This window comes from Chiloscyllium plagiosum, chromosome 3 (genome assembly GCF_004010195.1).
Source record: "Chiloscyllium plagiosum isolate BGI_BamShark_2017 chromosome 3, ASM401019v2, whole genome shotgun sequence".
Taxonomy (NCBI): Eukaryota; Metazoa; Chordata; class Chondrichthyes; order Orectolobiformes; family Hemiscylliidae; genus Chiloscyllium; species Chiloscyllium plagiosum.
The window spans coordinates 3531261-3544628 of record NC_057712.1 but is presented as its reverse complement, the minus strand read 5'-3'; the positions used below and the strand labels follow the sequence as shown (position 1 = coordinate 3544628).

General features: G+C 41.9%; 1 protein-coding gene across 1 annotated transcript in view; it reads left to right on the top strand.

Annotated features, from left to right (window-relative positions):
• Window positions 1-13368, top strand: part of drc1 (dynein regulatory complex subunit 1 homolog (Chlamydomonas)) — a 58946-nt gene that overhangs the window by 1771 nt on the left and 43807 nt on the right. Inside the window, exons 2-4 of the mRNA XM_043676297.1 lie at window positions 3253-3340; window positions 10724-10836; window positions 12514-12697. Of these exons, the coding sequence (XP_043532232.1) occupies window positions 3253-3340; window positions 10724-10836; window positions 12514-12697 (385 nt within the window). The remainder of the gene's footprint in view (window positions 1-3252; window positions 3341-10723; window positions 10837-12513; window positions 12698-13368) is intronic.

Here is a 13368-nt window from a genome sequence, read left to right as displayed (position 1 = left end):
CAGGAGAGGTGTAGGGGATAGGTGTAGGGGAGAGGTGGGAGGAGAGCAGAATTTGGGGGTGATGGAGGTGGAGGTGGGAGGAGATTTGGCAGAGAGAGAGAAGGAATATTGCCTGGGAGAGGCTGTCCAAGAGAACAGGGAGTTGTGGTCTGGACTACCTTGGGGGAGATAGGGGAATGTGGTCCGTTATGGTGGATATGGTCTTGCATTTATAAGCTGAAAGTGCTAATGAATAGTACATAATAACATGTATTAAAGATTTACATTTGGATGTATTTAATATTGTCACTAGTAGGTAGAATGAACAGTGGATTCATGTTTAAATGTGGTGGGGTTGAGTTTTCACTTTAGGCGCAATCATGAAATTGCAACCAGAACATGCTCAGAATTGTATTGGCCTGTTGTTCAAGCATCTGCTAAAATTTGTTTGTGTAATTGCAAACAAAATTTTGCGTGAACCAGTTGTAATTAAACAATTGGACAATTCAACAAATTTATAAGAGGACTCCAGGGAATCAAGTTACAATTGTTATTGAATAAAGTTGTTACAGTCCTAGTGGAGCATAGGGCTGGTCTCTCATTTGAGTGAGATGAATGGTGGTGGTTTAACATGATTAGATTTTTTTAGATTAGATTACATTACAGTGTAGAAACAGGCCCTTCGGCCCAACAAGTCCACACCGACCCGCCGAAGCGAAACCCACCCATACCCCTACATTTACCCCTTACCTAACACTACGGGCAATTTAACATGACCAATTCACCTGACCCTGCACATCTTTTGTGATGTGGGAGGAAACCGGAGCACCCGGAGGAAACCCACGCAGACACGGGGAGAACGTGCAAACTCCACACAGTCAGTCGCCTGAGGCGGGAATTGAACCCGGGTCTCAGGCGCTGTGAGGCAGCAGTGCTAACCACTGTGCCACCGTGCCGCCCACCATGCCACCATGCCACAGGTGAGGGGAGAGATTAAGCAGGAGAGACCTTCATGGTAACCTCTGCCAATGCAGGAATTGAACCCACTGTTGGCATTACTCTGCATTGCAAATCAATCATCCAGTAGCCCCCTGACTCATGAATTACGACTGGGAGAAAGGGAAGACTGCAGATGCTGAAGATCAGAGTCAAAAAGTGTGGTGCTGGAAAAACATAGCCAGTCAGACAGCATCTGAGGAGCAGGACAATTAACATTTTGAGCATAAGCTCTTCATCAGGAAGGTGGGGGGCCCAAGGGGTTGAGAGATAAATGGGAAGGGGTGGGGCTGGGGGGAAGGTAGCTGGGAATGCGATAGGTAGATGAAGGTGGGGGGGTGATGGTGATAGGTCGGAGTGGAGGTGGCATGGATAGGTAGAAAGGAAGATGGACAGGTAGGACAGTTCAAGAGGGCGGTGCTGAGTTGGAGGGTTGGATCTGCAATAAGGTGGGGAGATGAGGAAACTGGTGAAATCGATATTGATCCTGTGTGGTTGGAGAGTCCCAAGGCAAAAATGGCAGAGGATGATGCGTTCTTCCTCCAGGTGCGGGTGGCTGGAATTTGGTGGTGGCATCCTTGCAAGTCCTTGGCGGAATGGGAGGGGGAGTTGAAGTGTTTGGCCTCAGAGCAGTGCGATTGTTTAGTGCTTGTGTCCCAGAGATGTTCTCTGAAACGTTCTGCATGTTGGCGTCCTGTCTCCTCAATTTAGAGGAGACCACATCAAGAGCAACGGACACAGTAGGTGACGTATGTGGAAGTACTGGTAAATCTCTGTCAGATGTGGAAAGATCCTTTGGGACTTTGGATGGAGGTGAGGGGGGGAGATCCTCACCTTCCACCCCACCAACGTCCGGATACAACGCATCATCCTCTGCCATTTTTGCCACCTACAATCGGATCCCACCACCAGAGATATATTTCCGTTCCCACCCCTATCTGCGTTCCACAGAGACCATTGCCTCCGTCAGGAAATGATGCCTGACAAATTTCTGAGAATTTTTTAAGGAGATGACAAGCAGGAAAGATAAAGGGGAACCAGTGGATGTAATTTATTTGAATTTCCAAAACGGGTTCAACAAAGTACCACACATAAAACAACTTACCAAGATAAGAGTCAAGAGGTCTGGCAGCAGTGGGGAGAAAGCAGAGTGAACTTGGATACTAGCTTTTTGTGATTCATGCATGAATCGTTCTGTGCTGCACCTTTCCACAGTCTTTCTTCATTTAATATTCAGCCTTGTCTGTTCTTCCTGTGATTATGCATAAAATCACATCCAAGTTCATTGTGTAATAATAAAGCAAATGAACTTCTGGTTTTATTTCAAGGGGCATAGAATATAAAAATAGTGAAGTTTTGCTAAAGCTGCACAAAGCACTAATCAGACCGCGCTGAGAATGCTATGAACAGTTTTAGCTTCCTTATCAAAGGAAAGATGCATTGGCATTGGACAGTGTCTATAGAAGGTTCACTAGGTGATTCTGGATATGGAGGGATTTTCTTATGAGTCAAGTTTAAGTGAACTGGGCTTATATACTTTGACATTCAGAAGGTTGAAAGGCAACCTTATTGAAATATATAAGATTCTTAGGGACCTTAGGGTAGATGTGGTGAGATACTTTCCACTTGTGGGAGAGTGAGCAGTTGGCCATTTAAGATAGAGATGAGAAAGGATTTCCTTTTTGAGGGTAGTGAATTTGTGAGATTACTTAGCACAGTGTAAAGGCTGGATTGTCAAGAATATTCAAGGCTGAGATGGACGGATTTTTAATTAGTAAGGCAGTCTAAAGTTGTGGAGAAAAGGAAGGAAAATAGCTTTGAAAATTATAAGATCAGCTGTGATCTCATTGTAAGGTGGAGAAGCCAATGACCTATTCTTCTGCTTCTTATGGTCTTGTGTGATTCCTTGTCACAAATAATTTCTGACCTCTTTGTCTCCATCCTTGGTGTAGTGTTGGGAAGGGGAAAGCAGATATTAGAGTAGATCCCCAACAGTGTGGAAACCGCCCTTTGGCCGAATCAGTCCACATCGACCCTCTGAAGAGTAACCCACCCAATCCCATTTCCCTCTGACTAATGCACCTAACACTATGGGCAATTTAGCATGGCCAATTCACCTGACCTGCACATCTTTGCTGACCACTGAGCCACTGTGCCACCCTTATTGCTGCACAGTGATTCAAAAAAGTTACTGGTGATTTCCTCATCTATGATTTTTGTTTGTCATATTTAAAAGATTCACATAACAAATGAAGTATGTGTCAAATCATTTTGCAGGGAAGCAATGGAGAGAATTTATGGTATTGAGGAAGAGGAAAAAGAGGATTTAAGTAAAAGCTGCAAGCAGATTGTGGACTCGCATCAGGTCAGTTCTTTAATATTAACGTACACCTGTCCATATTCACTCTCCTTTACTTTTCTTTAGCTTGATAGTGCACATGCATTACTCAGTCATTGCACATTGAATCTGCTTTGACTGACCATTTTGGTGTTGGAAAAGTAAAAGAAGATGTATTCTGTGATATGATGAATTGCAATATTCCCCCAGTGACACCGATTTGTGGTATTGCGATGTTTCTGATGATGCCTTACTTTCTTCGATAATTTTGCTTGAACTAATGAACTAGCAGTTTTTCACTCACTCTATCCTAAACATGCTTAATGTTGGGAAAATTCCACTATATCTGTTAACATAGGATGGGCAGTATGGTGATTCAGTAGGGCAGCATGGTGGCTCAGTGGTTAGCACTGCTGCCTCACAGCTCCTGGGACCCGGATGCAATTCCAACCTCAGGTGAATGTCTGTGTGGAATTTGCATGTTCTCCTTTTGTCTGTGTGGGTTTCTACTAGGTGCTCTGGTTTCCTCCCACAGTCCAAAGATGTGCACGTTAGTTGGATTGGCCATGATAAATTGCCCATAGTGTTCAGGGATATGTAGGTTAAAGTGCATTAGCCACAGGAAATGCAGAATTATAGGGTAGGGAGATTGGTCTGAGTGGAATAGTCTTCAGAGGATTGGTCTGGCCTGGGTCTGAATGGCCTGTTTTCACGTTGTGGGGATTATGTGACTGACTGGTCTCAGCAGAGCAGTTGCAGTAAGAGTTCATGGTGACATTGCATGACTGCTGAAACAACCAATTGTGCCTTTGTTACCTCAGCTTTGAATATTCCAGTACACTTTCAGCTAGCCTCCCAACATACTTCCCATAAACTGGAACTCATCCAAAACTTTGCTCCCTGTATTCAAACTTACACCTAGTCCCCTTCACCCATTATCCCTTCTGGTTTAAAATTTAAATCCCTGATTTCAAATAGCAACATGATATTGCCCCTTGCTATCTCTCTTACTCCCTTCAACTTTACAATTTTTGTGAAATTGCTGCTCTGAACATTCCAGTTTTACTTCTTCCACTATTATCAGTCATGCTTTTGGCTGCTTGGACTCCCAGCTCTGGAGTTCCCTTCCTAAATCTCTATACCTTGCTCTCCTTTAAGAGTCTCTTTAAAGCTCACATCTTTCAACAAGGATTTTTTCACATCTCCTAATATCTCCTTATATGGCTTGGTGTCAAAGTTTATTTAATAATACGAAGCACTTTGGGACTTTTTTAACATTGAAGGCACCATATAAATGTTGGAGTGGAGATTCATTGATGGCTGTTGTTTTTGCAGGTCTGCCTTTGTAACTGACAATGTGGTCTGAGAAATGAATTGACTCTTTCAAGAATTTACATTTTTTATTAAGTGTCAGGCTGCTTCTTTAAGCAGTTTAAAACCATTTTAATACTTACTGCCCAACTCTAGTTGCCCTTGAGCTGCCTTTTTGAACTGCTGCTAGGGAGGGAGTTCCATGTCAATGCTATCTGTACCCTCCGAAGTTTATACACCTCAGTCAGATCCCTTCTTAGCCCTCTCTGCTCAAATTCCAGCTTATCCAGTCCTCCTTCATAGTTGAATTGCTCCAGCCCAAGCAACATCCAAGTGAATATCTTTGGCACCTGCTCTACTGCAATCACATCCTAAACTGTGGCACATCAGAACTGTGTACTGTACTCCAGCTGTGACTGAACTAACATTATATACAGCTCCAAAGTAACCTCCGAACCCTTGTATTCAGTGCCTTGACCAATGAAGATAAGTATCCTATATGCTATCTTTACTACCTTGCCTGCCTGCTTTGCTGTCTTCAAGGATCTATGGACATACACCAAGTTCTGTCTCTTCTGTAATTCATTCGGTCATATCATTCATCATGTACTCTCTTGCCTTGTTAGTCACTTTCAAAATGCATCACTTCAGAATATTTATGATTAAACTCTATTTGCTACTCGTCAATTCATCTGACCAGCCCATCTATAATGTCATACAGTCTAAGGCTTTTGACCTCACTATTTACCACATGGCCAATTTTTGTACCAAATGTGAACTTACTGGTCATACCTTCTACATTCTACTGTAGATCACTAATGTATACAACCATCAGCAAGGGACCAAGTAGGATGCTACTGGACACAGGTTTCCGAGGACAGAAACACCTATTGACCATGACCCTCTGTTTCCTGTCACTAAGCCAATTTCGGATCCTATTTGCCAAATTGCCCTGGATTCCACAAGTCTTTTTTTGCCATGCCAGACCTTGTCAAAAGCCTTACTGAAGTCCAAATAGGTCACATCAACTGCACTGTTCTCACTTACAATTCTGGCCAACTTGAAAAATTCAACTAAGTTTTTTAGACAATATCTTCCCCATAAAAAGCATTCTGAAGACCCTTGCCTTGTTTAATCCATGCATCTCCAAGTGAAGATTGTCCCTCAGAAGTTTTTCCAACAGTTTCCTGACCATGTTATACTCACTGACCTGTAGTTTCCTGGTTTATCCATACCTCACTTCTTGAATAGTTTTATCACATCAGCTGTCCTCCTGTCCTCTGGTATCTCACCTGTGATTAGAGAGATTAAAAGTAATGTCAGAGCCCTTGCACTCTCAACCCTTGCCTCTTACAGCAGCTTGGGGGTTTATCCACTCTCCAACCTGCAAAATCCGGTTCCTGCATGAATGCTGAAAGAATCGAATCCTTCCACCATGTGTCAGATACAGACCACCAGTCAACAACTCACAAGCCAGAGACACAGCCAGACAGAATGGATTCAGGATGATCCAGGTAATGATTACAGATGCACACAAGAGACTACACAAATATAAACAAGAAATTGCGTGCCAAAAATTGTTAATTTCAAAAACCACCAATCAGGAATGGAACCGGACCATAGAACAGGCCATCACCATGGGACAGAACAGGACCACACACCACAAGAAAACGGCATGAAAAGAAAAAATGGCCAATCTAACACACAACAGAGAGGACACCACAACACAGGTTAGAAACCTCTCCCACAGACAGCTCACAGACACAGAAGGAACAATACCAGCCAAGGGACTCAACTATAACCACAGGGACGCCAAGACAGCAGACTTCCTCGCAGCACTGGAATGCACACTCAGAAACAATGGACTGACAGAAGAGACACAACAAACAGTGAGACAAAGTATCATACCCCTGAAAAAAAGGAAAAGACAAACACACAACCTCAACACCAAGGAGAGGGAAGCACTGAAAACACTAAGAAATTATAAGAACATAATCATACTACCAGCAGACAAAGGCAGAATGACGGTCATCCTGGACAAAGCAGAGTACATCCAGAAAGTGCAACAACTACTTGCAGATACCAACACCTACCAAAAGAGGGAGTTTGACCCCACCCCACAGCTCACCAATAGGATAAACAACACACTGAGGAACCTGCAAAAAAGCGGACAGATAACCAGGTTTGACCTACAGGGAATGAAACCTGAAAGCAACACCACCCCCAGATTCTATGGATTACCTAAAGTGCACAAACCAGACATCCCACTCAGACCCATAGTATCACTACCAGGGACACCATCACACAAACTGGCTAAAGAACTACAACAGAAACTGAAACACCTGATCAGCGGATCCAGATACTCTATACAGTCAACACAGGAATTCTTGGACATCATCAGAAATATACACATAAGACAAGGAAGAAACTATGGTCTGATTTGATGTAACGGCACTGTTCACCTCTATCGACAAAACCCTAGCCAGAGAAACAATAGCCAACCTGCAGGACATACAGAACAGACAACAAGATGGGGAACCTATCAACAAAGATTGCATACTCAAACTACTGGACCTGTGCCTCACAACACATTTCACATTCAACAACCAAATATATGAACAAATCAACGGCACACCCATGGGCTCACCCATCTCTTGGCTCATAGCAGAAGCTGTAATGCAAAGATTAGAACAAACAGTCTGACCGCAAATTCAATCCAAACTCTGGGTCAGATATGTGGATGACACCTTTGCAATCATTAAAAACACAGAAATAGAAAACACACAACCGGATCATCAACTCCACACTCACAGGAATCCGATTCACTAGAGAGGAAGAAAAGGACAACCAACTCCCATTCCTAGATGTGATGGTACAGAGAACACCGAACGGAGAATTCACCACAAAGGTAGACAGGAAAGCCACTCACACAGACCAAGTCCTAAACTACAAAAACAACCACCCCAACACACACACACAAGAAGTTGCATCAAGACACTGTTCAAAAGGGCCACAACACACTGCAGTACACCAGAACTGCAAAAAGTAGAAGAACAACACCTCTACAATGTATTCGCCAAAAACAGATACCCCCACAATTTCATCAACAGATGCCTAAGGGAAAGACAACGGAATGAGGACATGCCACAACCCAAAGGACTAGTCACGTTACCATACATCAAGAACATTTCTGAAATGACAGCCAGACTACTACGACGACTAGGACTCATAACAGCACACAAACCAGCAGTCACTCTCAGACAACAACTCACCAGGACAAAGGACCCAATACCCAGCATGAGCAAAACCAACGTGGTGTACAAAATCCCATGCATCAGGAAGACAGCTAACGATCCGTATCTATGAACACCAACTAGCTACGAAACAACACGACCAGCTATCCTTAGTAGCCACACACACAGATGACAAGCAACATGAGTTCGACTGGGACAACACTACTATTAAAAGGGCAAGCCAAACAGAGAACAGCCGGGGAATTCCTAGAGGCATGGCACTCATCCACAGATTCTATCAACAAACACATTGACCTGGACCCAATATACCAGCCAATTGCAGCGGACAGCTGGAACTGACAACCGGAAGCGGCAGAGACAAATCACTATAAATGCCGGAGGAAACATCACAGAAGCGCTTCACAGGAGGCTTCCAAGCACTGAGGATGTCACCTAGACAGGAGACGAAACGTCTGCAACACAAATTCCCTTGGTGAACAGAACTACAACAATGGGTTATACCTCTTCCCTGTCGTTGTTTTCTCTACCAACCTATTCTTTCTGTATGGTAAATTCACATGCAAAGTCCTCATTTGAAACATCAGCTATATCTTCCGTCTCCATGCACAGATTCCTACTTTGGTCCCCAGTTGGCTGTACATTTTCTCTGATTATTCTCTTGCCCCTAATATGCTTGTTTGCTCTCCTTATTTACTTTCTAAGTAACCTCCTGAACTTTTCATACCCCCTCTCTGGAATGTGCTGTTTTGAGTCCTTGGAATCTCCCATAAGCTTAATTTTCTTTCTGTATCCAATCCTTTACATTCTTTGATATCCAGGGTTAGAATCATAGAATCATATAGCATGGAAACACACCATTTGGTCCAACATAATCCCACGCTAAACTAGTCGCATTTGCCTGCACTTGGCCCATATTCTATCAAATATTTCTTATTCATGTACTTATCTAAATATCTGCTAAATGTTGTAACTGTTCCTTCATCCACTGCTTCCTCTGGAAATTCATTCCACACACGAACCACGCTCTGCATGAAAAAAAATTGCCCCTCATGTCTTTTAAATCTTACTCCTCTCACCTTAAGAGTATGCCCCCAAGTCTTGAAATCTTCCACCCTAGGGAAAAGGCACCTGCCATTCACCTTATCTGTCTCCCTCATTATTTTATAAACCTCTATAAGGGCACCCGTCAATCTCCTGTGCTCCAGTGAGAAAAGTTCCAGCCTATCCTTTCTAACTCCAATCCTGCATTCCTGGCAAGCTCCTGGTAAATCTATTCTGGACCATAAGACATAGGAGCAGAAATTAGGCCATTCACTCCATCGAATCTGCTCCGCCATTCAATCATGGCTGATAAGTTTCTCAGCCCCATTCTCCTGCTTCCTCCCCATAGCCCCCGACCCCCTTGATACTCAAGAACCTATCTATTTCAGTCATAAATTTACTCAATGACCTGGCCTCCACACCCTTCTGTGGCACTGAATTCCATAGATTCACCCCTCTCTGGCTGAAGAAATTTCTTCTTATCTCCATTCTAAAGGGGCTTTCCTTTCCTCGAAGGCTATGCCCTCAGGTCCTAGTCTCTCCTACCAATGGAAACATCGTCCAACATCTACCCTGTCCAGGCCATTCAGTGTTCTGCATGTTTCATCCATCTAAACTCCATCAAGTATAAACCGAAAGTCCTCAAAAGTTCCTCATATGTTAAGCTTTTCATTCCTAGGACCATTCTCGTGAACCTCTGAACACGCTCTAGAGACAGTACATCCTTCCTGACAATACTCCAAATGTGATTTGACCAGACCCTTATGGAGCCTCAGAAGTACATCCCTGCTTTTTTATTCTAATCCTGTCAAAATAAATGCCATCATTTTATTTGCCTTTCTAACTACTGACTCAACTTGCAAGTTTACCATGAGAGAATTCTGGACTAGAACTCCAAAGTTCTCAACATAAAGCCCAACTTCTACAATCAAAGATCTGAGTGAGGTTATGCAAACTTCAAAGAATTATGTACCTGAATTCCTAGGTCTCTCTGTGCTACAGCACTGCCCAAGGCCCTATTTTTAATTGTATAAGTGTTGTCTTTGTTTCACCAAAATGCAATACCTCGCATGTATCCACTTAAACTCCCTTTGCCACTCTTCAGCCCATTGACTCAATTGTTCAAGATCTCTTTGTAAAGTTAGATTACCTTCTGTATTATCCACCAATCTTGGTGTCATTCATAAACTTACTAACCGTGCTATCACTAGTACAGATCTGACTTCTCATCTTCTTAAACATTGAAAATTCAATTTTATGGGGTCCATTAATGCTGCTGCCAGTTGATTAATCCAACTTTGTATTGATTACTGAGCTATAAGTGTGCTCAACTATTTATTATATGCGAGTGAACTGTTTGAAGTCTTCATGACTGAACGTATACTGCTGAAGCCATGGTTATTGTTCTCTTGTCTTTCAGTCATGTGATCTCTACCCTCATCATACTTATGCAGTCTAGCACATTGATCCTTATAAATCCTTAAACTACATAGCCCATGTAAGTCCATGGCCCAAACCGTTGCAAAGAAAATGGGAGGAAAGATGGATATACAAAATGCGAAAGTGCTGGAGAAACTCAGTAGATCTGGCGGGGCCTGGAGAGAGAATAACAGTTCATGTTTTGAGTCCAGTAATCTTTTTCAGTTCTATTTTTCTCTGTATAGATTTTGTTGGACCTGTTGAGTTTCTCCAATACTTTTTGTTTTTGTTTTAGACCTCAAGCATCTGCAGTTCTTTGTTTTATTTAAGATGGACAGTCAATTTAGACTCATAAGTGATTGGTAGTTTGTTTTAATTTTTAAAGAAATTGATTCAACTGCGAAGAGATGGGACATCATTGGTTACAAATGTGCAAATTGCAGAAAACTCAAGAGAGATACTGCGGAGAAGCACAGAAAGAGAAATGCAAAAGCATAGGTGAGTCAGTTATACTATTTTTATATTTTTCCATTTGCACCAATTCTATACTATTGTTTTAGAATGGTGGTGGGGATGGAAGCATTTTTACTCTTTAGTGACAGTTGGATAAAATTAGACAAGAAATCAAAATTAATTGATGTAATGTCATATTGAGCACATCAGTACCAGTACTGGTTCCTTGATGGTGTCCAGGAATAGGAACCCTGGATGGTTACAGATCCTTTCTTCCAGACCCACTTGCTTAAACAAACGTGTGTTAACTAACTTCACTCAGCTTTTACAGTTCTGCTCATCATTTGGTTTTCAATATCAATTAGAGTTACATTGTGTATTGTTGCTTATCTTTTAGGTAAAGATTTAGTTAGTCTAAAGATGCTTTTCAGTATTACTTTTACTGATCTTAATTTAAGTGAGAAAGTAATTGTACCAAGTATATTTCTCTGGTAATCCAGGCCAGTTGTTAGGAAAAGAGAAAACTGCTTACATTTCATATTTGATTTATTCAGAGGACCTAAATACCATCTTCACATGCAGCAGCTTAATGAGCAAACTTGTGAATCAACATGGTCTCCCATATTTGTTGAATATTCTAGAAATGTAAAGGGATTTTTCTCATAATACTGGAAATGGGTCTGGGTGGGTTACTCTTCGGAGGGTCAGTGTGGATTTGTTGGGCTGAAAGGCCTGTTTCCACACTGTAGGGGAATCTGATCTAATCTAAAGATTAAGCTTTGTAGTAAGTACAGAATTAAGTTTCTGAAGATTAGAACTTACAATATTTCAATTTTTTTCTCCAAAAGAAGTGCGTGAAATAAGCTCTACGTTTGATTTTATGATACAGTAGAGTTGTTTTAGCGTTTACAAAATCATAGTCCAAAAAATAGGGGGAGTGGGGGAAGTAAACTTCATTGCTTATTTTAAAAAGAATGAAAAATGTTAAATGACTATCTGCTTACAGGCAGGCATTGAGAATAGGGAGAGAAATTTGTGTTGAAACTCTCAATCTGTAACAGGAACATTCATAATCTGGCCTGATAGTGATTTGAATGGATGGAAATCTGAAACAAAAACAAAATTTTTGGAGAAACTCAGCACGTTTGGCAGCAACTGTGGCGAGACAGCAGATTTAATGTTTCGGGTCCATTGACCCTTCTTCAGAAATGATTGCAGCTAAGAAAGGTTTGGTATATATGCTGAAGTTGATATTGGAGGAGGCGTAAGTGACAGATGGAGGTGGAATGCAGAGGGAGAAAAAAACAGTTGGACAGACAAAGGAAAACATGATGGACAACCTGGAAGAATCAGTAGCTGTTAATGGGGACCATTAGTAGCTGACAATGGTTTTGGTTGTGATGGCAGCCCACATGATGACCTGGCTTGGTGTGTGGGGTTTGGGGAAAGGATATGGAAGAAGCTGCACAGGCCCTAAAACTCAGTTTTGAGCCCTGAAAGATGCAGGGCTCTCAAGCAGAAAATGAGATGCTGTTCTTCCAGCTTGTGCTGAGCTTCACTGAAATGTTAACTCTGATTTCTTCCCACAGATATTGCTAGACCTGCTGAGTTTCTCCAGCAATTTCTCTTTTAGTTTAATACCGAAAAGAAGTATTTATATTTACATTGTTTGAGTTTTCAAAATCAACATTGGATTTTTAAAATTTGTTTTGGTTTATAAAGGACTGCAAAGCTGGAAAATGAAGCAACATTGAGTGAAGAAAAATTTGAGGTCATCACAAAGAAATGGCTAACGGCAAAAGCCCGTAAGATTCCACAGGATCTGCGTGACATTCTTATCAAGCAGCAACAGAGCTGTTCTGAGTTAATTGACGGGAAAACCAAGCTGATTAACACTTTGCAGAAGGTAACTGTCGCACATTAAGAATCTGTGGGAAAGTGAAATGTTGACTGGTTTAACGTTTTTGCATTTGTGGTTGCAGTTTTCAAATCTAGTAGTTAGCCTGAATTTTATCATTAACATCAGGAGTCTGATATTGGACAACAAATGGATCCTGAGCTTACACATGATGGCACTTGGAATGCTTTGCTGATCTAATGAAAAGGCATTCCAATACTTGCTTACTTAGAGATCTACCATCCAAATTGGTAGGTGCTGATACTGCCAGCTCAGTCAGCATGCTAATATCTTAGAAGGCCTAGTGGCATCTCTGGAGGAAAGTGGTCCCTTCCGAAATGTGCACGTGACTTTAATAGCTCTGACAGTAAGGATTAAAAGACATTTTTTAAAAAATCAGGAAGTTGAATAAGCCACCAGAGGGATCATAGGGTGACCTTCCCTGCTTGCAGCTCCTTCATTGGTCGTTCTAAGGCTAACTGTTCTGTCATACATGCTATCAAAACCTTTCTTGACTTGCACACATCATGAACTGTTACATCCTGAACTTTTCTCAACTCTGACAAAAGGTCAGCATGTCCTGTTTTTATTTTTCAGATTTTCAGTATCTTGATATTCTGCTTTTCAATTATGCTAATTGTCTGTATAACTGTTTAGAGTGACTGCATCTCAGCTGTTGG